Consider the following 23,811-nt stretch of genomic DNA (forward strand, 5'->3'; position numbering starts at 1 on the left):
TATGGAATGCTGGTGGCTGATAGACTGAAACAAAATGAAATAGCAAATTGTTTTTCTAAAACTAAAAGTAAATACTACATCAAAACATTTTTCATCTTCCTCTTCTTAGCTCTAGTGAAAAATAGGGGAGAGATATAACTAGAGGGTCTAGTCCTAGGAGTCTGATGTGCCGCCTCCACCTCGCCAAAATGAGGTTGAGCGTAGCACCCCTTGCAGGGGTCTGAGGGTGAGAGAGAGAGGTAGAGAGATAAGTCTAGATCTTGGGGGAGAGAGGAGAGAGGAGAGAGTGAGATAGAGAGTGGTAGTGAGAGGAGATGGAGGAAGAGTGATAGGAAGATAGATAGATCTAGAATTCGGGGCAGATAAATTGAGTGAGGTAGAGAGAGTGAGAGAATGCTGATAGGAGCCTACTGATTACTGAAATTTGATTGTCTGAAAAATAAAAGATCTTCTAAAACCTAGAATTTGCATTATAACTCCTACAGATCTGAAACCACTCTCAAACATCCTGCCAATATATACATGAAATATAACTTAAAGTATAAGAAAGGAAAAATATATATTGAAATGTGACTCATGCTGATAGGAGCCTACTGGTTACTGAAATTTGACTGTCTGAACATTTAAAAGATCTTCTAAAACCTAGAATTTGCATTATAACTCCTACAGATCTGAAACCACTCTCAAACATCCTGCCAATATGTACATGAAATATAACTTAAAGTATAAGAAAGGAAAAAGACATATTGAAATGTGACTTATGCTGATAGGAGCCTACTTGTTACTGAAATGTGACTTATGCTGATAGGAGCCTACTTGTTACTGAAATTTGACTATCTGAAAATTTAAAAGATCTTCTAAAACCTAGAATTTGCATTATAACTCCTATAGATCTGAAACCACTCTCAAACATCCTGCCAATATATACATGAAATATTTATTATACTTAAATGTTATATTTCATGTATATATTCTAATGAAGACAATGAGAATGACTTGAAAAAAAAAATAGATACTTATTTTGACATGTTTGGGCCTTTTTTTTAATGCAGCTGAGTTTTTTCCTAAGACTTGCCGAGTTTTTGTGGAAAACTCGGCGATTTTTTCTTGCATTTTTTGTGCGAGTTAAAGTCGTAAATACTCTCAGAGTACTCTGCAAGTATTCCATCTATGCATAGGACTGTCTTAAAGCAGCAAGAGCACTCCATAGGACACAATACAGTCAATGACTCAAGGCAAGGCAAAAGAAACCTTCAGAAATGCAGTCACAGTGGAAGTATGCTCAGATCTACAAAGCAAATAACGGTGACAGCCCAAGAACAGATATAGAGCTGCATTAAGAGCTTAAGAAGAAACAAAGGCATAAAGGTATCAATGGTTTTTGTTCACTATTTAAGTCACCATGGTGAAAGTTAATGACAATGAGATTTTGCAGTCCTAGATAACAGTTTGCAGGAATATAGAGGGATAAGGGGGTTTGGAGACACAAAGGGACAGTGATTTTAAAGAGCACTGTCTTAACAAGTTTTGGTACAAGTTGTAATGCTTTAAAAGCTTAAGCCTATAGGCTTTTCATGATCTATGCCAAACAAAACTAAACCCTAAGCAAGACTATTGCTACTATCAACATTTAGACTGATTATCTTATGACTGTCAAGCTTAGGATTGGCTATTAAATCTGAGTTTGCTTTCATTGACAATGTCTAAGGGAGTTTGCAGTCAATGGTATGAGGTGGCCTTTTCTTGAAAAGAAACTCTCAATTGGACAATGGATGAAAGAAATACACAAGCATTTTTAGAATTTCCATGAGGACTCCTCATGAACACAGTCAGCAAGCAATTCTATATAGATTCAGACATAATTCCAGTTTTGTTCACTGTCAAGGAGAGCCTTCATGGCTTCGCAGTGACCTAAGCAAGAGAAAAGGTTTACATTGAAAGGTTGCAAAAAACCATAATGACCAACATCACAAACCTCTTAAGGTTGAAGTTTTCTATACATCAAGGGCAAGACAGTGAGCTTGTCATCAAGACAATAGCAGCTAAAAGACATTGTTTCAGCATATGAAGCCAGAAAACAAAGGCTACAATATCATCACAACTATGTGAAATCAGATCCCAGAGAAGATATAAGGTAATAAGACTATCATTTCTTTATTATTTGACAGTTGCCATAGAGCTTAAAGAAAGCATTATACAAGGAACAAGCTTTCAATGTTAAAACTTTCAAAGATATTAGAACAGTCTGGTTGTTTCAAGATAGAACATGTTGATAGGGTTGCTATTCAAAAGGACAAAAGATTAGTGTTGGTCACAGAGAAGAACAGATAAGAATGACTGTAACAGTCATATGAATGTTTGTCAAAGGTCAAAGCTGGAAAGAAATAAATTAATAATACTATTCTACAGTCTTATTGATAAAGATGACAGTCCTTGTGATTATAATCATGTCAAGAGCAGCAGTAAGGACAGCCACAGAGAATGCAAAGAAAAGGCTTCAACGGTCAAAAGGAGATGTAGGCGACTGTCACAGTCATATGAAAGCAAAAGAACCTTTACAAAGGGACAGATACAGTATAAAGAAAACAGTGATTGCAGGCAAGAACAAACCAGTAAATGACAGTACTGGCAGGATAAGTATGAATCAGAGCCACTCAGTGTATGGCAGGGTAAATAAAAAGGAAAGAGTAAGGGAACTGGATCATCCTTAACAAAAGAAAGCAAAGATATTTATGATTGTTCTTTGTCGTGAAGGTTTCCAAACATATTCCAAGGAAATATATAATATTTTTTTGTGGTACAATGCCTAAATTGTCAACCATGAAAAATGTAGAAGCAAGGACCAGATTAGGGAGAAAAGACGGAGTAACAATCAAGCAGTACCAGTTAAATGTGTGATTCTTGAAGATACCCTGTGCTCACTGAAGATAGATCAGACTTTAAGTTCAAATCACAAAGTTCTTTCCAATGCAAATCCCTTATTGAGCATTCACTCTTTAAGTTAATTAATCAGTGCCAAATCATGTAAGCAGTTCAAGAGTCAGTCAAAGAAGCAAGAGACGGAGTTTTTATTCATGCATCAGTTTGGGCCTACAAAAAGGGAGTTTTGAAGGAGTTTGCAGCAGTCAGACCTCAGTTAAGTACCCCACCTGGGTTATACACCACTTGGACAAGATTTGGAGCAGTTCACCTTCAGTTTGCAGCAGTTCCAACCCCTTTCTTGCATGCTTTTTGATCAAATTCGACCCAACGAAGATTCATCATGCAAATTGGAGAAGATTTCAAGGAAGAAGACCACAGTTCAAGTGAAGTTTGAAGTCATCATGCAACCAAAGAGCTGGAGTTCAGCATTGGTCCCATCATTTAGTCAAGAAGAAAGTTCTTTTCTATAAGTCTTCTTCTTTTCTTCCATTCTTTTCTAGTTCTTGCTTTCTTTTAGCATGTATTGTAGCTTTTGAAGCTCTTTCAGGCTTAAGAACAGCCTTGTGACTCGGTATTTTTCGATTCTAGAAGCAGTTGTAATAGCATTATTTTCAGAGTTAATAAAGAAGCAGCATTCTTTCTCAGATATTTCTGGATTTCATTATTGTTACGAATGATTTGATATGTTTTATTTGTTTTCTCTTCAAGAAACCTCTAAATGTGTCTCATTTATGCAATGATAAGGCTAGGGATTTCATGTAAATGTAGGTTATGAGTTGTGTTAGATTGCTGAAAGTAGTTTGAAGTTGTGAAATTCAGGTTTCCTTCACACAAACACTGAAACAAGAAACCTTCTTGTGAAATATTTGTGTATTTCTTGATATGTTTTAGTTGTGCTCATAAAAGCTTCTTTCATTGAGTCTGGTTGTGAGTTTAGGACAGCGAATAGAATCATAAATTTAGGTGCATCACCTCCTAGTAGTAGTAGAACCTCATTTCAAGCAATCTTTCTACCCTTTTTCCAAGCAAGTTTCAATAGTTTTAGGAGGTGTTCTAAAGGGAACTAGCCCATGATCTAGAGATTCACCTTAGTTATGAGCAACGCACAGGCTCGAAGGTGTTTCCATGTTTCACGGGACTGCTAAGCTCCCAGCTTAGCCTCAAGGTGCAATCCTTCGTGACAACAATACCATTAATGAAAGTATGAGGACAATTTATGGTCCAATATTCTTCTAGCTTGTGTATTTGTATTTCCCAATAACTCTCAATAACAAAACCAAGAGTTGGAAACTGGCAAGGTCCATAATTTAAGTTAAGTTTTCTCTCATCCTCAAAAAGAATAAACAAAAAGACATCTTGTAATAGCGTAGTTTGAAACCAAGTAAAGGAAGCATTAATCCGAAGATCAATTTCCTTTCATCAACTACATTTACAAAGAACTGATTGGGTTGGCCCAACCTTCATGCAATTTCATGAATATCTCTTTGAATCAAAGCAATAAAGTGAGCTTTCCATATGTTATGAGGAGGATTAGAGACATGACACACATCTATGACCTTCAATGTAATGTTTTTTTCTGAAATGATTTTATATCTTTTTGGTCAACTTTTGAAGTTCTCACATTCTATAACTGATCCAATCAAAGACTTTCCAGAAATATCACATAATTCTTCTCTCATTTCATTGGATAACTCAAGATCCATGAAGTGGTCACCATAAAAACCATTGCTTGTTCTAGCAATCTCCTTTGTTGTATTCTAAGATTCTAAATATCACTCCTCAATATGGTCACCATGAGTTTCAGAAGCAGATCCATCCTTTCCACCAACTGAAGTATGGACAACCTCATCCCCACCAAATTCACAATTTATACTGAACTCAAATAGAGATTTGTCTATTCGGCATCAACATTTGTATGAATATTGAATTGTAAGCGAAAAATTGATTCACTATCTCTGCCACTATCATCTTTGCATTTCACGAACAGGCTTGTGAGATTATAGTCATCGTCAAATCCATCAAATATGCTTCCCGCAACATGAACGCACTCCTCTTTTATCACTTGTTTGGGAGCAGGACTAGATTCAATAACTGAAAATTTTGGTGAACTGTATCTTTTATCACTTGTTTGGGAGCAGCACTAGATTCAATAACTGAAAATTTTGGTGAACTGTTGACCTCTGTGTTAATGTTAAATTGCACGTCGTAATTTCATTACCTGATCTGCCATTAGTACCTTGATCATCTTCCCAGCCAACGAATTGTTTTGTTCAGGCATTAGTATTGCCTTTGGAAGCCATTTCATAGTAATCTAAATTAGAAATTGATTCTATTCATTTATTACATCAGTCGAGTGATGCAAACTTGAATTTGGTTTCTTTTGATGACCCTTGGTTTGGACTTTTATTCTTCTCTACAGTTGAAAGTGGGATATAGAGGTCTGTCATCAAATCCAACCAAAATTTGTTGTGTGCTATTGATCTGATTTCTAGGAGCACTCGTATTATTCTGCTTCATGTGGAGCATTGGACCCAACATGTTTATCATTGTATCAATCTTCTTTTCAAACTTAGCTGAAAGAACTATCCATAAAGGATTTTTCTCTCTTTTTGTCATATTCACTTGATTTGTCACTTATATGGAATGGTATTTTTTTTGACATCATAAGATTAACTTCTCTTTCACAGGTTGGCAAGATCCAGCTCCAATACCATCTGTAATGTCCCATTTGGAAACTTTCATATATATCAAACCCCAAGCACACATTTATGATAATTTCTACACAATTTATAAATAAACAATTAATATTTATTGTTTCTGATTGAAAATGATTCAAAAACTTCAGTTAATATGTTTGATTTTTTACTAGATATTATATTTAGAATCCTACTCAGAGAATTCGGACTTATCTTCAGCAGGGAAATTAAGTTAAATTTAAATATGCAACAATTACAATTAAATGGAATGTCTTTGAAAGGTCTCCAAAACTGAAACATGAAACTTCCAATTACTACATATAAACTAGTTATTGACAGCAAATCTAACTGTCTAACACATGAAACTCCCATGCAATCTCTAGATGAGATTGCCCCGCATCTGAATCAAGGGATTTTGTCCTCTAATTCAGCAATCAAATTCCAAGGGATTCCATCCTCTAATTCCAGACCTTAAGGGGTTTCCTCCTTAGGTCAGATTGAACCACAATTCCATGCTCCAAAGGAGTGATAATCAGATAATAAAAGATGTATTCCATTCATATGTTCTTCTTTCTCCTTGCTTGGTCTTTCATATATACCTTTCTCTATTAATGGACATAACTTTTCACAGGCCCTTTGACCTTTCTTAAATCTTAAAAATTAATTTTATTTTTAGTTATTATTGATTTACCCTTCTTAAAATAAGTTGCAAGGACTTTTAGGAGGGGGCATTACATGTGTGGACACTGTTTCATGTTGATCAAAGACATTGATTTCATGGGAGCCACTTCTGATATCCTATACTTTTGTTACGAAGTCTCACAATGATGTTCTAAGATTTAGCCTCATAGACGCCATGGCAATTGTACATCTAGGGTCATCCCAACAACACATCATAAAACTCCAAGGATGCCATGTCACAAACCACCTCACCTTTGAAGGGTTTCCTAGAAGAAGAAATACAATATTATTGACTAACACTGATATCTCTTCCCCAACTCACACATTTGATCAAATATAGAAGTGGGTGAGGTATTGTTTGTAGACTCAGTCTCTTGACAATTTTGGCAAATAGTAAGTCCTCCTAACTCCCATTGTTATTAATCAAATGGAATTCATTTCTATTCACGCACCTTTGTGAGTGGAATAAATGTTCCTTGGCCTCTCGCAGAAGGATCTTTGCGATTGAGATAGTAGAATCCAGGTCCACAAAAATGATCTAGTTCCCTTCACTGTATTCAAACAGATCTATAAGTAATGTTGTTGACCCTATCAATAGCTCATGCAACCCTATTAGGAGAGCCTGGTAGCAACACAATCCTTCTAGGCATGCCACAAGCTTTTGTGGGTCTCACACCACATGCTTTTATCCTTCTAGGTTTTCAAAGAGTGAAGTCAAGTTGATCTCAAAGCTCAATGACCTTAATAAGATAACTGTCCACAGTGTCTATATCACTCATGTGGATGGCATTGAGTTTGTTCTTTAGCAGCATCTTGCAGGAAATGCTCATGCTCTAGTATAAAGTGATCAAGGCATTGTACATTTCCTTCATTGTCCTCTTCTCTATGATGTAAAATATCAAGGGTCCTTCACCAAATCTAGAATGATTCATTGGTTGACTATTTGCTATGTTTGACCAAATGACCAAAAATGTCTCCAAAAAACTCCAAAGATCAACTTCCTCCAATAGCATCTACAATCTGCACTTCTATGTCTTAAAGTTATAAACACCCTTTAGATGCTCACACTATAATCTCCCCTTTTCCAATGCCCTAGTTTTTGCCCTAAAATCACAATCCCAAGTAAGGAATGAAATAGGGATATAATTTACGAATTAGATCCTGACTGAGACTTCTCAATCATGTTAGATATAAAATTGATCATCCCTACAAGGGTTAGGGACATATCTTAATCATTATTGTAAAATACATAATGTATATGTGGGATTCCCTTAAAGCTTTCCCCAATAACCTATACAAACAATGGAGCACAATGGGAGATCATATAAGGTGCCTCGAGCAAGTCCATCAAGCCCAAGAGCATGGAATGACACCCACCATTTGGCCTCCCTGCCCCACTCAGGGTTTACCCAACTCGAATGGACCCTTATGCTACTTGCATTACTCATATGGCCTATCTCGCCTCCATAATGGAACAGTAGATTGGATGAGAACTTTTAAAAGAATCAGTATATCTATGCATAGACTACATAGTAACAAGAATAACAATGTAAATAAATATATATATAACAGTAGAAATATGTGTTATCAATATACTATTTCTATTTCAAATCAAATGAAAGACAAATAATAGTTCAGCCTAATCGGAATATCATGCATTATACAGCATACCAAAATCCTTTGACCAGTATATAGACTGCTGTTTAATTTGAAAAATGGTGAGACTACCAGTTCTTGCTTGATTGAATGCCTATCTCTTTTCAAGTTTTCTTCAATGATGGTCAATTAAAGTAGTCTTCTACATTTTATATCTTGACGGCTCTACGGAGAGAGACAACCTTTGAGATATGTTGACCCTTAAGAATGGTCACAACCTTTCTTAATGATGCCTCTATATAGCCAAAACCAATTGTCGTCTTCATTAACTTAACGAAGTTGTTGTCTAATCACTATAGGGGCCGCTGCTTATTAAGATTAAGATCGCCACTTTATACAGAATAAGATCGCTGCTTAATGAGATACGTTTGCTGCTCTGTAATGTCCCCTTACTGTGTTGCCCAAGAATTTGCCCTAAGATCACATTTGCAACCAATTAATGTTAGGCTGTCATCTTACCAAATAAATATCTTTGAATGGTGCAGTCCAAGGTCTGAAACTTGCAATCACAACTGAAACAACATATGCAGATTTACACATAGATATATTCAATATTTAGATAACTTCTCATATACATAAACACATAAGCATATTGCAATTGGGAGAAGGGGCATGGAGGGTCCTATTGGTGTCTGTTTTATCATCTACCAAACATTAGAATAAAGTACCCAAAAGATAATTCACCCTCTCTTGAAAAATCACCGCTTATGCTAAGATTGCTAGAAGATCATATGGTGATTACAAGGTTTCCTCAGTCAAGTCTTGACGTGTGGATAAGCTCAATGGGCGTTGTGATTTGCTGGTAATACACAAAGGGACTTACGCTTGAACGAGTTGTCAACAACTTTGGGACTTAGATCTGTCAATTAAAGCTCTCTCTCTTTCTTCTTTTTTGGGTCGGGGTTTAAGACTTTCAAAAAAAAGGACAAAAGGGATAAGGATTAAGAAATCTACTCTAATCCTACGAATTCTAGAGACGGTATTGATTCGGTGAACTCAATAAACCACACTTTGTTCTGCCTCACTTAAGACAACTTACACAAAGTGGATGCAATCTTCAAGGGATGTGCTTGATTGGATAAGCCAAGGAAGGGTGCTTCCAAGTTACCCAAGGATCTTGTGAGAGCCTTTTTCAAGGAAGATATTGGAGACCTGATAGTTTTGTTAAACAGAGTCATGGGTAGTCCACAAGGCGCGCCATTTGAGCCTTGGATGTACCACTTCATCAATGAAATAACTACCGGAGTGAAGATGATTGATTGGGCAAAGATTATAATTAATAATGTTGATGACCAACTGAAGAACTTGGAGGAGAACATATGATCTCATGGGAACCAATGAATCAATGTCTTCAAACCATGGTGTTTCGTCAACTATTGGATCCAGAAAAAGGAAAGAACCCACTGAAAATTCTTTGAGGGGTAAAGGAAATAAAATAGTTGGAGATGCAAGCAGAAAGTATAAATCAAATGAGGATCATTCAACCTTAAGTGTTGCATCCACTACTCTAGTCGTGGCTACAGCTAATGAACAGGGGATGAACTTTGATATAGGAGGTAATGAAGTAAGAGCTCCTTCCCCTTCAGTGGAACAGATAATGGAAGAACCAGCTCAAGACCCAAATTCTGCCAGGAATGTAGAAGTTGAAGAACCTGAGCCGCCAAGGAACTCCTAGATGGTATAGTTACTGGACCAAAGGAAATAGAGGATACATTTGATGACAGTGGCATGGAGCAGTCAACCATTCCAGATTGGTTGAGGGAAAGAATAAAGGCTAAGGCTCCTGAGGAAGCTCATTCAGAAGAGAACACAACAACATTCTTGGCTATGGTCAGTAAACCAGTTGAGATAAGAGCGCCCAAACCAGCTAAGAGGTTCTCTTTAATTCAAAGAGATAGTGCGGGATTTAGATCAGTACAAGTAGTTGTACCCAAAGAAGGTAAAACTCAGGATAATATTGCTCCAAAAGATTATGAGATCACTACAGTGAATTTGGGTAAGCCTACTCAGGCCCAAGAGATCCAAGATTTTGATGATTCTTGCAACGCCCTCAAGGCAAGACTAGCCAAGGAAAAGGAAAAAAGAAAGAAGGTTGAAGATGAGAATGAGCAATGGAAGAGATATGTTCAACATTTGACAAAACCTATAGATCGAGAGGAGGTACCTGTTGCTCCGCCCATACCTCTTCCACGAGAATCATTAAAGGATTATAAGGACATGAAGACAACTTTCAGAGAAGCTAAAGAATGGACTGCTGATGCCTCAAAACGTGCTGACATACTCATTGAGAACCTACTATCAGCACATTACTCCACATCTTCCTTATTGAGCAGAATTCAAGACATAGTTGAAGCTTGGGAAGATATTGAGGATATTCAGAGAAGAATCATTCCATATCTGAAAACAATCAAAGGACTTTCTCAACAAGATCTTATAGACAGAAAAGTCATCCAGCCCGGTGACCTATATGATTTCAGCGCTTGGTACTTTGCTTTGATTACAAGGGTTGAATCTTTGAGAAAATTTCAGGCTAAGTGTTCAGAAATTGAAAAGACCATGAGAGATATTCAAGACAAGGTCTTCCTTGTGGCAGCTGAGATATTGCAACAAGATGAGGTGCAAGAGAAGCATCTGCGTACAAAGAATTTGAGGGCCAAAGTTCAAGGAAACTTCTTCAAAGTTTCAAGGCCAATTCTCAAGGAGGATCTCTCCAGAGTTTCGAGCTTCATACGCATAGATGAAAATTTCCTGACACAAGCAACTAGCTGGGAAGACACTCTCGCCACCTGTACTAATGATGTGGATATGGTCGACTTCCAAATTAGCAACTTGCCAAGTGTCACCATAGAGGAGGTGGGACTTCTTGTGTCCAGGTACATCGAATCTACAAAAAAGGAAACTGGACACTCACCTCAGTGAGAATAGCAATTGTGCCACGTGTCTCCTTGTTCATTTTAACTGTTAGAGTTTGGTGAAACCCTAAATAGGGTTTTGAACTTTTAATTTGAGCCCTTGATCATTGTTCGATCTCGTCCGTTCATAATTTCTTGACTACTATATAAGGTTGCCTCCTCTCATTTGGAGAGTGAGGTTTTTGAAATATTGTTGCATGAAAGTCATTTTTCAAATAATATATTACATGTGTGTTTTCTCTTAAGGCTTTGTAATCCCTATTGTTTGATTGATTAAGCAAGGTTTTCAATTTCTTCAACACATTAGTTTAGAATTTATTTCATGTTGTTAGATTGAAAGAAAGATCTGATAAGTATTGGTTTATGGTGTATCTCTGCTCATACTTTTGGTGAATGGATGATTTTCATTCACTATGCAAAGTTAGTCTGAGCTTTCCATTTTGTGCATGCTTAAACTTTCGATCATAAGCACATCACTTGAAGATTGCATCAACTTAAGTTGTCTTAAGTGAGGCGGAACAAAGTGTGGTTTATTGAGTTCACCGAATCAATACCGTCTCTGGAATTCGTAGGATTAGAGTAGATTTCTTAACCCTTATCCCTTTTGTCCATTTTCTTGAAAGTCTTAAACCCCGAAAATCCCAAAAAAGAAAGAAAGAGAGAGAGTTTGAGCAGTTTGCTCCATGAAGGCCCTCAACTCATGGCTCAATTGTTCACCCATGATGGTGTTGTTTGGTGTAGGATGGTTGGTAGATGCAATCCTTCTTCTTTCTCTTTCTAAAGCCCTTAGAGCCCTTTGGCTAGTTTGCATCAACTATCTTTCACAAGATGGCAAGAAAGATGCTCTGATACCAATTGTAATCCTTACTATATTGCCCAAGAATTTGCCCTAAGATCACATTTGCAACCAATTAATGTTAGAATGTCATCTTACCAAATAAATATCTTTGAATGGTGCAGTCCAAGGTTTGAAACTTGCAATCACAACTGAAACAACATATACAGATTTACACATAGATATATTCAATATTTAGATAACTTCTCATATACATAAGCATGTAAGCATATTGAAATTGGGAGAAGGGACATGGAGGTTCCACCTGAATCACTTTTCTATACCAAGCCTAAGAGGGTTGTCTACCGCAGCCCTCTCCCTTGGTGGCTTGTATCTGCATTTCCCATCAACATCTCATCTCCCAAATGACACGTACCCTCTTGCAGAGTTGGGGGGAGGATGTAAGGGGTTACTTGACTCTATAAGTGCCCTATTGTCCTAGATGCCACTATGAACTCTAGGATGGCCTACTTACAAGCCCACTCGCCACCCAACTTCTTATCCTCAGGCCTTCTCCCACAAGAGGGATTTCAGACAAGTATGCATATCATTCTATCATAATCATAAACACATATTGGACAATATCTATAATGCATAGGCAATATTGACATATATATATATATATATATATATTCTACCACACATATATATACATATACATACATACATACATACATATCTATATATATATATATATAGATTTTTCAAACATATCTTATATTCTACCACACAAATATATACCCAAGCATCATCCTTCTTCATGAGCAATATAAATAAGTATACAATAATCAATATAGCAGATATATTATTGTTATCACAGAAATAATGATCTGATTCTAATTGGAGTATTCAATCTGATTCTCCTTGATGATTCCGTGCTGCTGTTCCTCTATGTTGATTTGGTCTGATTCTCTTTGTGGATTTGATCTGCCTTTGTATTTTTCCGAGTTCTGATTAATGTTTATTTTCTTCAGTTCCCTTTTGACTGTTGGTCACTACTGTTGGAATAATCCCTTTTATTATGCAATCTGCTTGCTGCTTGTGCAGTAACTGATTCTGATATTGACGATGTATTTTGATAAATGCTTAATGATGTTCAATGCCTGATATTTGTCCACAGATGTATTTCTTTTTCCTTCCCCTCCTCCTCCTCCTGACCCCACAATCTCTTTTTTTTATATATCCTTTTCTCTATGCTGGAAAGTTGTGACATTTGGTTGGAACCTTTCCCGTGAGGGGTGGCGTCTCCTCTTTGACTCTAATCACTACTCTTTCTCTTAACTAATTATTGCTTTACTGAGTTGTCCTTAACACCTTGTTTACTCTTAACAAATTGCTTGTTAAAGAGGATCAAACCTTACTATCTTGCCCTTGCATCACGATTTGTGTGATTTCCTTGTTAAATGATTTCAAATTTTATATTTATTGTGATGTTAGATTCGGGATCATGACTTGCTCTTTAATCATTAACCAGTTTGTTACCTTTTTATCTTATATGTAATCACAGCCTTCTAGCATAATAATTCGCTGCCTTAATGAACATTGTTTGGCTGCCCCTTAACATATATATCATATACTGACATTTATAAAGTCTCTCCTTGATAAGGATCTTGGACTAAGATTGAATTGCGATAGTGATGTTAATCATCCTTTGCATTGATGGGATGGAGTCAATCCTGGTCCAAATGGAATCACAGAAAATTGTTTCTTAAATAAGACAATTTTCTGTCCATGTGTGTACCTTATTCACTTAGGAATGGTGTGAGTACTAGTGTCGTGGCAGGGGCATGACAGTCCACCCTTCCCAAGATTGCTTGTCCTCGAGCAATTTTGCATCGAGATGATCATGGGGAGTGTTCAAGATGACTCCACTCTGATATTATCACATGTTGCACATTTGAACTATGGCATATATGTTTTTACCTTTTAAATTGAATGTGAGTTATAACCAATAGTTGGAAACTGGGGGGTTTAATTTAAGACACGTTTTCTCTCATCAATTAAAATCATAAGAATTGTATTGGTTGGCCCTATGGATCATAGAAGCAATAGTTCGCAAAAAATCACGATTAAACCTGATTAATCATGAATCCTGGAGCCAGCCAATTTATTCCTCGAAAAAATCCCAATTCACGAAAAAATCATTGACCCAAATTTCAACGATGTTTTGCATTTAAATCACTTCAAAATCATGTTAAAATCCCAAAAAATGGCAAAAAAGGTGAAAAAAATCATTGTAAAAACTTGCAAAACTCTAGAAAAACTCGTGAAATTACTGAATTGCTTAGAAATAGGGTTGATCCGAGACGAAATCAGAGTCAATGTGGAATTAACATTGAAAAAGTTTGTTATTTTGTCCATTTACGAGGGGTTGATCATTCCCCACACTTCACTTGTTCAAATCCACGAGCTCAACGACCCACCAAAGGCAGAAAGCCCACGAGCTCAATGGCCCAGCAAGGGTTTGAAACTTGGTGGCTACCTCACCAATGGAGTGTTTCTACCACAACACTAAACGTCTGAAGACATATATAATATATATAGATATAGATATATGATATTTAATTTATAATTGATATAGTTAATTTTTGCTCAAACAAAGACATACAATTCATTATGTGAGAAATATATCCAAAGTGCTCCACGAAATAAATCTGAATGACAACAAACAAGCTTACATAGTTGTAATAAAAGAGCCTCCAACACACAATCATTAAAAATTGTCTCTACCTAAAATAGTAGTTGCAAGCTAGGTATTTTGTTAATCTTTTACTTCAGCTAAACAAATGCCTTTTGTTGAATTCTACCCCATATAAAAGACTTACCAATTGCCATAAGGGAATATAAAGCATTGCAACTGTGGAATATGATTTGATAAGCTTTCTCAAATATAGAACTATCCCTAGAAAACTCCTTGCTTCAATCACAATGAAAATCTCGGATCACTTCAAAATGGCTTCCACTTTTACTAAATTCCTAACAATGGCTGGATCTTTGTCTGATAAATTTTGATCTCAGCTACTTCATAGACTTAGCTAATCTTTGATCTCGGACTTAGACAACTATTTGGTGTATTTGGTGACTGCCCAAATGAATATTTGCCTGCGTAATCAGCAATATGAATATAAACAACAAAAATCAATTTTCTACAATCATGGGTTAAACTCTATTTTATTTACTCTATATATCTCTATGCTATGGAAATGCCCTTAAGTTTAAAAAAAAGTAGTTTGTGTCTATTTTTCTACAATAAATATGATTTTTTAAAATCCAAATCTTGTACTTTTGGTTTGCCAGTTTTTTCCCCAAATGATTTTTGTTGCTATGATATAAAGCATTGCAATTGTGGAATATGATTTGATAAGCTTTCTAAAATATTGAATCAACCCTACAAAACTCCTTGCCTCAATCACAATGAAATTCTTGGATCACTTCAAAATGGCTTCCACTTTTACTATTTGTCTATTAACTTTTGATTTCAGTTACTTCATAGACTTGGCTAATATTTGATCTCAGACTTAGACAATTATTTGGTGTATTTGGTAACTGCCTATGTAATCAGCAATATGAATATAAACAACGAAAAATTGTTTTCTACAATTCATGGGTTAAACTATATTTTATTTGCTCTTTATATCTCTATGCTATGAAATGCCCTTAAGTTTTTTAAAATAAAAATTTCTCTCTTTTTCTACAAGTTTTTAAGTTCTCTTTTTATAAAATCCGATTTTTTGCCGGTTATTTCCCAATTTTTTCAAAAAATCTTATACTTTTGGTTTGCCGATTTTTCCCCCAAACGATTTTTGCTACTATGGATATCTTTTCAAGATAAAGCAAGGGTGAACTTCCCATATATTGAGAAGAGGAATAAAAGCAATCTTGGGGAAGGGCGGACTGTCATGTCCCTGCTATGATATCAGACCCAACATTGAATAAGCCTAAACCCTAGACAAGAAATTGTCTTAGATAAGACTTCACAATTTCTCCAAATGCTACAGCCGTATGTCTACAGCAAGACAAAGATGTTGCAGGCCAATTATAAGTTGCTAGTGAAAATGTAATCCTTGCGAAGGTGTTTTCCTTAAGGAAGCAATATTAATCATAGGTGCTCAAAGAAAGGAAAAAAAAATAATATAATTTTCCTAACAATTGCCAATCCAAGTTAAACCCCAGTTAAGGGCTGACTAGGGTTTTATTGCATTTAATAAGTGTGATTGAATGAGGGAGACCGACCAAGGCAAAGGGAGTTTAAATAATAGAGAGGGGAAGTGATTCTTCAACAAAGGGAGCCAACTTATTCATAAGGCCGACCTCGTAGAGGGGATTAAATTAAAATAAAATCAGAAATTATTAAAGAGGCCGACCCTAGGAATAGATGCCTCTCTTCATAGAGACACCTCTTGGGAAACTAACAAGATATAAAAGGTAAATAAAATGGAGGATAGAAGGGGGTGTCCAAAATGACAAAATCAATTCTATGGGAGGAAGATCGGAGTTCTCATAAAGTGATCAGATCAGACCTGAACCTGTGATACTCTTTGTGGTATGCATAAATAATTGTTGTATGCAGTGATAGATGCATGTGTCTTATATATGAATATAATACATATACCTCCGCACTTAACATCAAGTGATCATCAATTGAACAGCAGAAATAGAAAGGAGAACAAGTAAATAGGCATCAGTCTCATAAAGAGCATAACAGTTCTGGATACATCAGTGAATCAGGCATATAGATCAGTCCTGAAACCATTATTTATTGGAGGCTGTAGCATTATTATTTATCTGCGGTATGCATGAGATACTTAATAATATGCAGGAATGTATGTGTGTGTGTGCGCATATTAATTATGCTAAGGTTCCTTTAAAGCTTTCATCCAATCTGCATCCCATTATGGAGTAGAGATAGTGCATATGAGGAGTGCAAGTAGCATAAGAATCCATTCGAGTAGCATTAACCCTGAGTGGGGCTGGGAGGCCAAATGGCGAGTGTCATTCCATGCTCCTGGGCTTGATGGATAGGCTCGAGGCGCCTTGTATGATCTCCCATGGTGCTTCATAATGTGGATAGGTTGTTGGGAAAAGCATTATAGGAATCCCACATGATCATTATGAAAGTTATAATGTTGATTAAAATTCTATTTTAACATTGTTAGATTATATGTCTATTCATCTTTCATTATGATTACTAACCTGGTTGTGGGCTCTAATTCAAAATACAAAGTTGACAATTTACATCCCTAAATATAATCCATACCTTATTTGGGAATTCTAGGGCAAATTAGAGTACCTCCCAGTTAGGGACATTACACACGCTCTCTAACACCAAGACAGGTCATGCTTACAGCTCATAGAACACACTAAAACCAAACAAACCAGCTAAAGATAATCCAGATCGACACCCTCTCACAAGTCTTGCTTCAGTCACTAAAGAAAGGGCATCACATCTTCTAAAATCCTATAACAGCTCCTTCTCACAGGTAGCAGCCCACATCATACACGGATCTAGAAGATTTTGGATTACATGCTCTAATGCCATGTTAATTTTCAGGCCATGTTGAGAAAAATCTTCATTCAGAAAATTGAGTCCTAAAACTAGGTAGCTTAAAACACAAAATATTCAATCAAAACGATAATCTTTGACTATGCTAATCTACAAACACATACTGCTGAAAACGTGAACAGCAAAGACACAGTATTGAATTATCAAACCCATGAGTATCTTCCGATTAAATCTGAAAAGAAATACACTGCATTAGAATCAAAAAAAAAAAAATTGGAAAGAAGAGTATATGCATCATGATTAAAATTGACTAATTAACGCATGTAAACAAGAGTGTGTGGCATCATGATCTTGATCTGTGGGGTGTGTCTAAGATTGCCTAATTGGGTGAATGTTTCCTGAGTTTATGTGTCTGGCTATTGGTATCTGATAGGATAGTGGTCTGTATATGTGTTATCTTTGACACAACCATACAGCTATGCCCATATGTTGGGTTGCACATGCTGTTTTTTACAGTTTCATTGTTCTGTTTCCGGTTTATAGTGCCGCTTACTATGGTATAGCTTTGCCCACAAAGCGAGTTGGTATTTCTGTTATGGTAGTTTCTTCTGTAACTCTGATTATAAAGCATTTCACACTGCAGTATGTAACCATTTATGTGCAGGGAAGGGGTTACTTAATAGAACAACTATATCATATCTTAATAAAACAATTTAATGTATGTATAGGCTGGTTGCATTCAATCATTGGTTGCAATGAATAATCTTTCTTGGGTTAGTTATATTTATTATTTTCGAGTGAGAAATTTTGAACATTTTGTATTTGACAAAAGTTACCTATATAGTGAGCTCTTGGTCCAGTGTCTTAATATTTTATTTCTCCTGATGATGGACCACTAAATTGGGTCTGAATTGTCCATAATGAAAAATTCACGTTTTTTTTCTAAATGGCTTTTTCTCTCAATAATGAAAGGTGTGTTTTCATTGGCGAAAAAAAGTACCTTCCTATTATCTGAAACTCCTTGGCGTAGTAATTCCCAATGGATTCTTCGAGGAAGTAAAAACGTGCATATTTAATCAACCATCCTATAATTAGCTCGATACGCTAGAAAATAACTGTTGACCCGAATTGCATTGAATCTTTCGATTTACTAAAGCATTGTGTGTGAAATTATATATGATATTGAATGAATGTGCAAAATACAATATATCCTTGACATATTCTTTCAGAACTGATTCTCACCAAATCATTCGAGCTACAAATCGTGAAGAGTATATAAGAGCCAGCGGCTAAAGCAGCGAGTGACATATGACTGAAGAATACAAGATCTGTATTTTTTGCCTTTTTGACTTTAAAATGATGGGTACGAAATGTTCAAACCAGTTGAATCTCTCTTTACAGAGCAGTAAACTCCTTTAGAAAGACATTTCATGCCCTTATATCTAATTGACGCAATAAAATGATTGCAAGTGACAAATAAAGGGAAAATGGCATAGGCTCACCTGGAAAACTGCTGTAAAAATGGCGTAGACTACATACACATCGATAATCTGCAATAATTAGATACGCGAGTTAGGGTTTTGTTTTTAACAAAGCATTATAAGATCCTGGTGATCTATTAAGTATTTGGCCCTGGCATGTGATTAAATACCTTAAGTTTGGTAGGGGTGGAAGAATACGCAGATCGCAATGAGGAAATGAGGACACGCGCATCTTTGGCCGTTGAGCTCGCCATTGCTCTGTGCTCTGTGCTCTGTGCTCTTCACCTGCAAACACTGTTTAACCTCCTAACTAGTCAATGTAATGTTATGCCCGTCGTAGGAAAGAATTTAAACCCCTCTACAAAAATTGTGTGAATGTCGAATAAGAGATTGTAAATATGAAATTGGAAGGTACTAATGCTAATTCTCATTTAGTTTTGGATTTTTTCAACGGAATGATTAATATAAAGAATTGAATATTGAGAAGTAGTAATTGAAAAAAGAATTATGCTCGATTTAAATTTTTTATCTTCATTTTATTAGTACTTGTCATTAGGTTCGATTGTACCCAATTTTTATTATCTCTTATTATTCAATTGTTTTTCCACCAATTATATCAATGAATTTTTCCTTTCAATATTTATTTTTTTAATTTTTAAATAGTTAGATACATGACTTTTAAGCTTTCAATTTACAGAAATTGGCTCAAATAATTTGCATCTTAGGGCATGTTCCCATGCGGCTGCTTAGCTTATTTTGGCTAGCAGCTGCTGCTCAATATTTTTAGGAATTATTTGTGGAGCAGCTAGCCCCATGAATATTTATCTTTGTTGCTTATTTTTAAACAAAGACACCTTAACTTTGTATTAATAGTATTAATGTTAATTTGTGCACTTAAAATTTGAAAACAAAAATAGAAATAAAATCTTTAAAAAAGAGGGAGAGCAAATTGTGGAACCACATGGCATTTTTGTTAATAAGCAGACACTACTTATTTTCGACCCCCCCTTTTCTTCCATGGCTTATTTTTTATTCCTAAACAATAGTTGCTCCACCAAAATAGGGAAAGATTCTAGATTATCCTTTATTCACAATTTTAAAGTTGCATGGGAACTATTGTCATTTTATGACACCCTTGGTCCATCAGTGAGAACCGATCAGAGATATGTTCCATGGACCAATGTTGTCCAGTTGATCAAGGAGAAAAGCAGTGAAATCATGGTTTGAAGTGTTGCCTTGTCGGAAGTTCCTTGGCCCTCTCTTTCTCTTCTCCGAAACTCCGGAACCCCGAGGTTCCGAGTTTCTTTGCGTTAGCCTCTTTCTTTCCTGCTCCGGAACTCCAAGTTTCTGAAGTTCCCTTCCTTCCCTTAGCTTTTCTTCTGTTCTCCTCCCTCGAAACTTCGGAACCCCCAAGTTCCCTAGTTCCTACCTTGGAACTCCGGAACCCCCAGGTTCCCAAGTTCCTTGTCCAACTACAGTGACTCTGGTCCCCGAAGTTCCCCAACTACGGTGACCCCGGTCCCCAAAGTTCCCCTTCTCTCTTTAACCCTTTCCCTCTCTATCCCGGAACTTCGGAACCCCCAGGCTTCGAAGTTCCCTAGTCTTCAACTCCAGAACCCCCAGGTTCTGAAGTTCCCTAGTCTTCAACCCCGGAACTCCGGAATCCCCAGGTTCTGAAGTTCCCTAGTCTTCAACCCCGAAACTCTGGAACCCCCAAGTTTTGAAGTTCTTAGTCCTCAACCCTGGAACTCCGGAACCCCCAGGTTCCGAAGTTCCTAGTCCTCAACCCCGGAACTCCAGAACCCCTAGGTTCCCAAGTTCCTTGTCCAACTACGGTGACTCCGGTCCCCGAAGTTCCCCAACTACGGTGACCCCGGTCCCCGAGGTTCCCCTTCTCTCTTTAACCCTTTCCCTCTCTATCCCGGAACTCTGGAACCCCCAAGTTTCGAAGTTCCTTTGAGCAATTCCCCGGAACTCCAAAACCCCGAGGTTCTGAAGTTCCTTCCCCTTTTGCCTTCTCTCCCTAGTTCCTCTGGAACTCCGAAACCCCGAGGTTCTGAAGTTCCTTGCTCCTTCCCTTGTCTTCCCTACTTCGGGAGTTTGAACTTCCGAAGTCTCTAGGTTTCCTTCCGACTGGCAACACTTTCGGATGGCATGATCGACACTCAAGGCTTTAAATGCTCCGACAGTTTTGGTGACTTATGCACTTTTTTGTGGAGCCACAGGGGTGCATTTAATGTTTTTGGCAGGATTTCCATCAAGGGAGGTACGGGGCCATGTCAGGTGACTTATGTCATGTCTGACTTTGGAAGGTTAGTCAATCTATCTTCCTCAGAATTGCCTTTGAGGTATGGCTAGGTTGCTTGCATGTACAAGTCAAGTGCATGCACTTCACTGCACTTCCAGACTGACATGCAAGGGTCATGATCACCATTGTAACCCATTTTTCTATATAATGGCTTTTAAGCCTCATTGTAAAGGGTTCTCTCCCTGCTGCCTAGAGTTTTCTTATGATCTCCTCTTCTCTTGAAGACTTGTAATCTTTGCATTTCTGCAACTATAAGATTGGCATTTGGCCTTATAATTAATTGAAGAACATTATTATTGCCTTCTTTCAACCTATGTATGTTGTGTATGCTTTCTTACTTTCATCATAGGTGCATGTTGTGGCTCTTTCTCTTCATATATGTTGTGTTAACTAGTTTTATGAGTGTGACTTGTGGGAATCCTTCTCCCCTCTTGGCATTCAGTGGATTCTAACCTTCATCTATGCATTGGGGTTACTCATACAACTAAAAGTTGTGCATCTTCAGGGTGTTTCAGTTAATTACTTTGTCATTTAGGTAGGGAGAGGAACAATCTCTTCTTGGTGTATCAACTCCCTTGTTTCAAGCAATTTCTCTCTTCCCTTTTCCTCTGCAGATTGTTAGGATAGGTTTAGGAGTTAGTTTTGAAGTGTTGAGTTGGTTCAACACCTGCACCTAGATAGAGAAGGAAGTCAGCCTTCTCCAGAGATTCAATCCCCTTGCGCAAGGTCCCACACCTCGGGGTTGTTTCCATGTTTCACAAGGTTGCTGAGTTGATAGCTCAGTAAGGGTGCAATCTTTTGTGATAACAGTTTTTGGCACGCCCGGTGGAACTTATTCAATTCACATGCTAAGGATTTAGTGCTATTCTTAGTGTCTTGGCCTTTTGAGGCAGTCATCTCTCAAGCACTTGGTGACTCTGCTCAAGGACCAGTTCGTGCTCACGCAAAGTTCATAACTCTGGGACCCCGAAACCCCCAAGTTCCCAGGTCATCGCAACTCTCCTTACTCTGGAGCTCTGGAACCCCCAGGTTCTGAAGTCCACAACTCCAAAAGTCCGGAACCCCCAAGTTCTGAAGTGCCTAAGTCCTCAACTCCGGAACCCCGAGGTTCCGAGTCATGCAGTCCTAAGCCCAAGACAACTGAAGATTCGATGTGTTCTTTAGTTCATCAAGCCTTTGTAGGCAACATCTTTCAAGCACCTGGCGACTCTGCAAACATTTGGTGGATCTGTGGTATGTTATCAATCTCTGGTTGAGAGGGTTTGTATGCTATTTTAAGCATTTTGTTAAACAAGCTCCATCTCCTTCAAATGCTTTAAAATGAGTTCATATCATGAGTGTAACTTCTATTCACCCCCATTCTATGAGAATCCCAGCCATTTTTCCCCTCCTTACCGGCAGGACCAAACTAGGATTGCACCTAGTTTCAACCCAATCAACTTCACTTCAACAACAGGTGGGTACTTTCCTAATGCTTGCCACCCACCCATCCCTGCTCAAACTTCTTGGCAGCCCAACCAGTCCCAAGATGATGAAAAAATGCAAATTACAAAAATCAAAAGTGTGTTGCTTGATTTCACCAAGCAGCTGGAGGAGTTGAAGAGGCAACAAGAGTGGGATTTGCAACAAGATCAGCTTGCTTATCAGGCTCAACTTCAGCAACAACAGTTGGGAGCCCAAAGACAACATGAGGAGTTCCTTGCAAGGCAGCTTGCCTCTGCTAGGAAGGAGGAAATTAAGCAACTAGCAGCCATAGAAATGTGGCTCATGTAGGAGGAAGGGTCTGCCCCTAAGGTGCCCAAATTTGAAATTCCAGGTTTCAAACAAGGGGCACCCTCTAAGCCTTTGATTGAACCTCCAATATTCAACATCCCAAAATTTGGAGGATCCCAATCCACTATCTCACAGAGGCGCCCGCCTCAAGGGTCTTCTCCTATGCGATAAATTCAAATGCCTCAGCTTCCCTTGCAAAAATTTTCACCCACTCAGCCCTCTTGTCCTGATACTATTTCACTCTTCAAGGGCGGACCTGTCATATGGAGAGCTGATTGTGCTAGTGAGCAAGGGAAGGGAGAGTTGCAACCTACCATTTGTGAGCTTTCACATGCTCGTGATGGTGCATTGTCAGGCTTGTTGTATGAGGTGATTGAAGATAATCACTCTTAGGGAACCTCTATTTAGACAAACAATGACAACAAGGAAGAGGATTCATTCCTCTTATTTGATGAGCTTCCTTTCCTCTTTAAGAATAAGGAGGATGACATGCCCACGATTGATAAGGTCTCGAATCATCAGCAGATGGAAGTCAAGGACGAGGGGAAGCTGCAACATGAGCAAGAGACTGAACTGGAAGTGGCAAAACATGAACATATTTTTTCCCTCGAGGATGAGGCGGTTGACATGCCTAGGGGTGTCTCTCAACCTATGCATAACATCATAATAAAACCTGCGTTCCAAAGGGAGGAGCTTCATACTTCTCCCAATAGTCATCATGATTGCTATGATATGGGGACACTTCCTAGCACGGAGCGAAGCATAGAGGAGATTGATGAAGATCAATTCTGGGATGAGTTGGAAATTTTTTGCTCATCCATCCACATCCAATCATCGTCTCCTCAACTAGAGGAGTGTTGTGAACAACAACAGGGGATTCACGCTTCATTAGACGAGTCATCAATACCCACCCTTGCCAGCCAACAAGATATCAAGGCAGTTGAGCGAGATAGCGAGATCAATGTTTTTTGCTCGAACCTAGAATTATCAAGAGGGTGTCCAATCAGGCATCTCACACGAATTGAGCTTTGTAGGTCATCCCAT

At 37.7% G+C, this 23,811-nt stretch overlaps 1 protein-coding gene across 1 annotated transcript in view; it reads right to left on the bottom strand.

Annotated features, from left to right (window-relative positions):
• The window catches only part of LOC131064687 (dolichyl-diphosphooligosaccharide--protein glycosyltransferase subunit DAD1), a 32,092-nt gene extending 13,014 nt beyond the window's left edge, over positions 1 to 19,078 (bottom strand). The window contains exons 1-2 of the mRNA XM_057998921.2: positions 18,857 to 19,078; positions 18,708 to 18,755 (exon numbers count right to left, since the gene is read on the bottom strand). Coding sequence (XP_057854904.1) covers positions 18,708 to 18,755; positions 18,857 to 18,940 — 132 coding nt within the window. The 5' untranslated portion in view covers positions 18,941 to 19,078. The remainder of the gene's footprint in view (positions 1 to 18,707; positions 18,756 to 18,856) is intronic.
• Between the last annotated feature and the right edge of the window lie 4,733 nt (positions 19,079 to 23,811).

The sequence above is a fragment of the Cryptomeria japonica genome, chromosome 8 (assembly GCF_030272615.1).
Source record: "Cryptomeria japonica chromosome 8, Sugi_1.0, whole genome shotgun sequence".
NCBI classification, from domain to species: domain Eukaryota; kingdom Viridiplantae; phylum Streptophyta; class Pinopsida; order Cupressales; family Cupressaceae; genus Cryptomeria; species Cryptomeria japonica.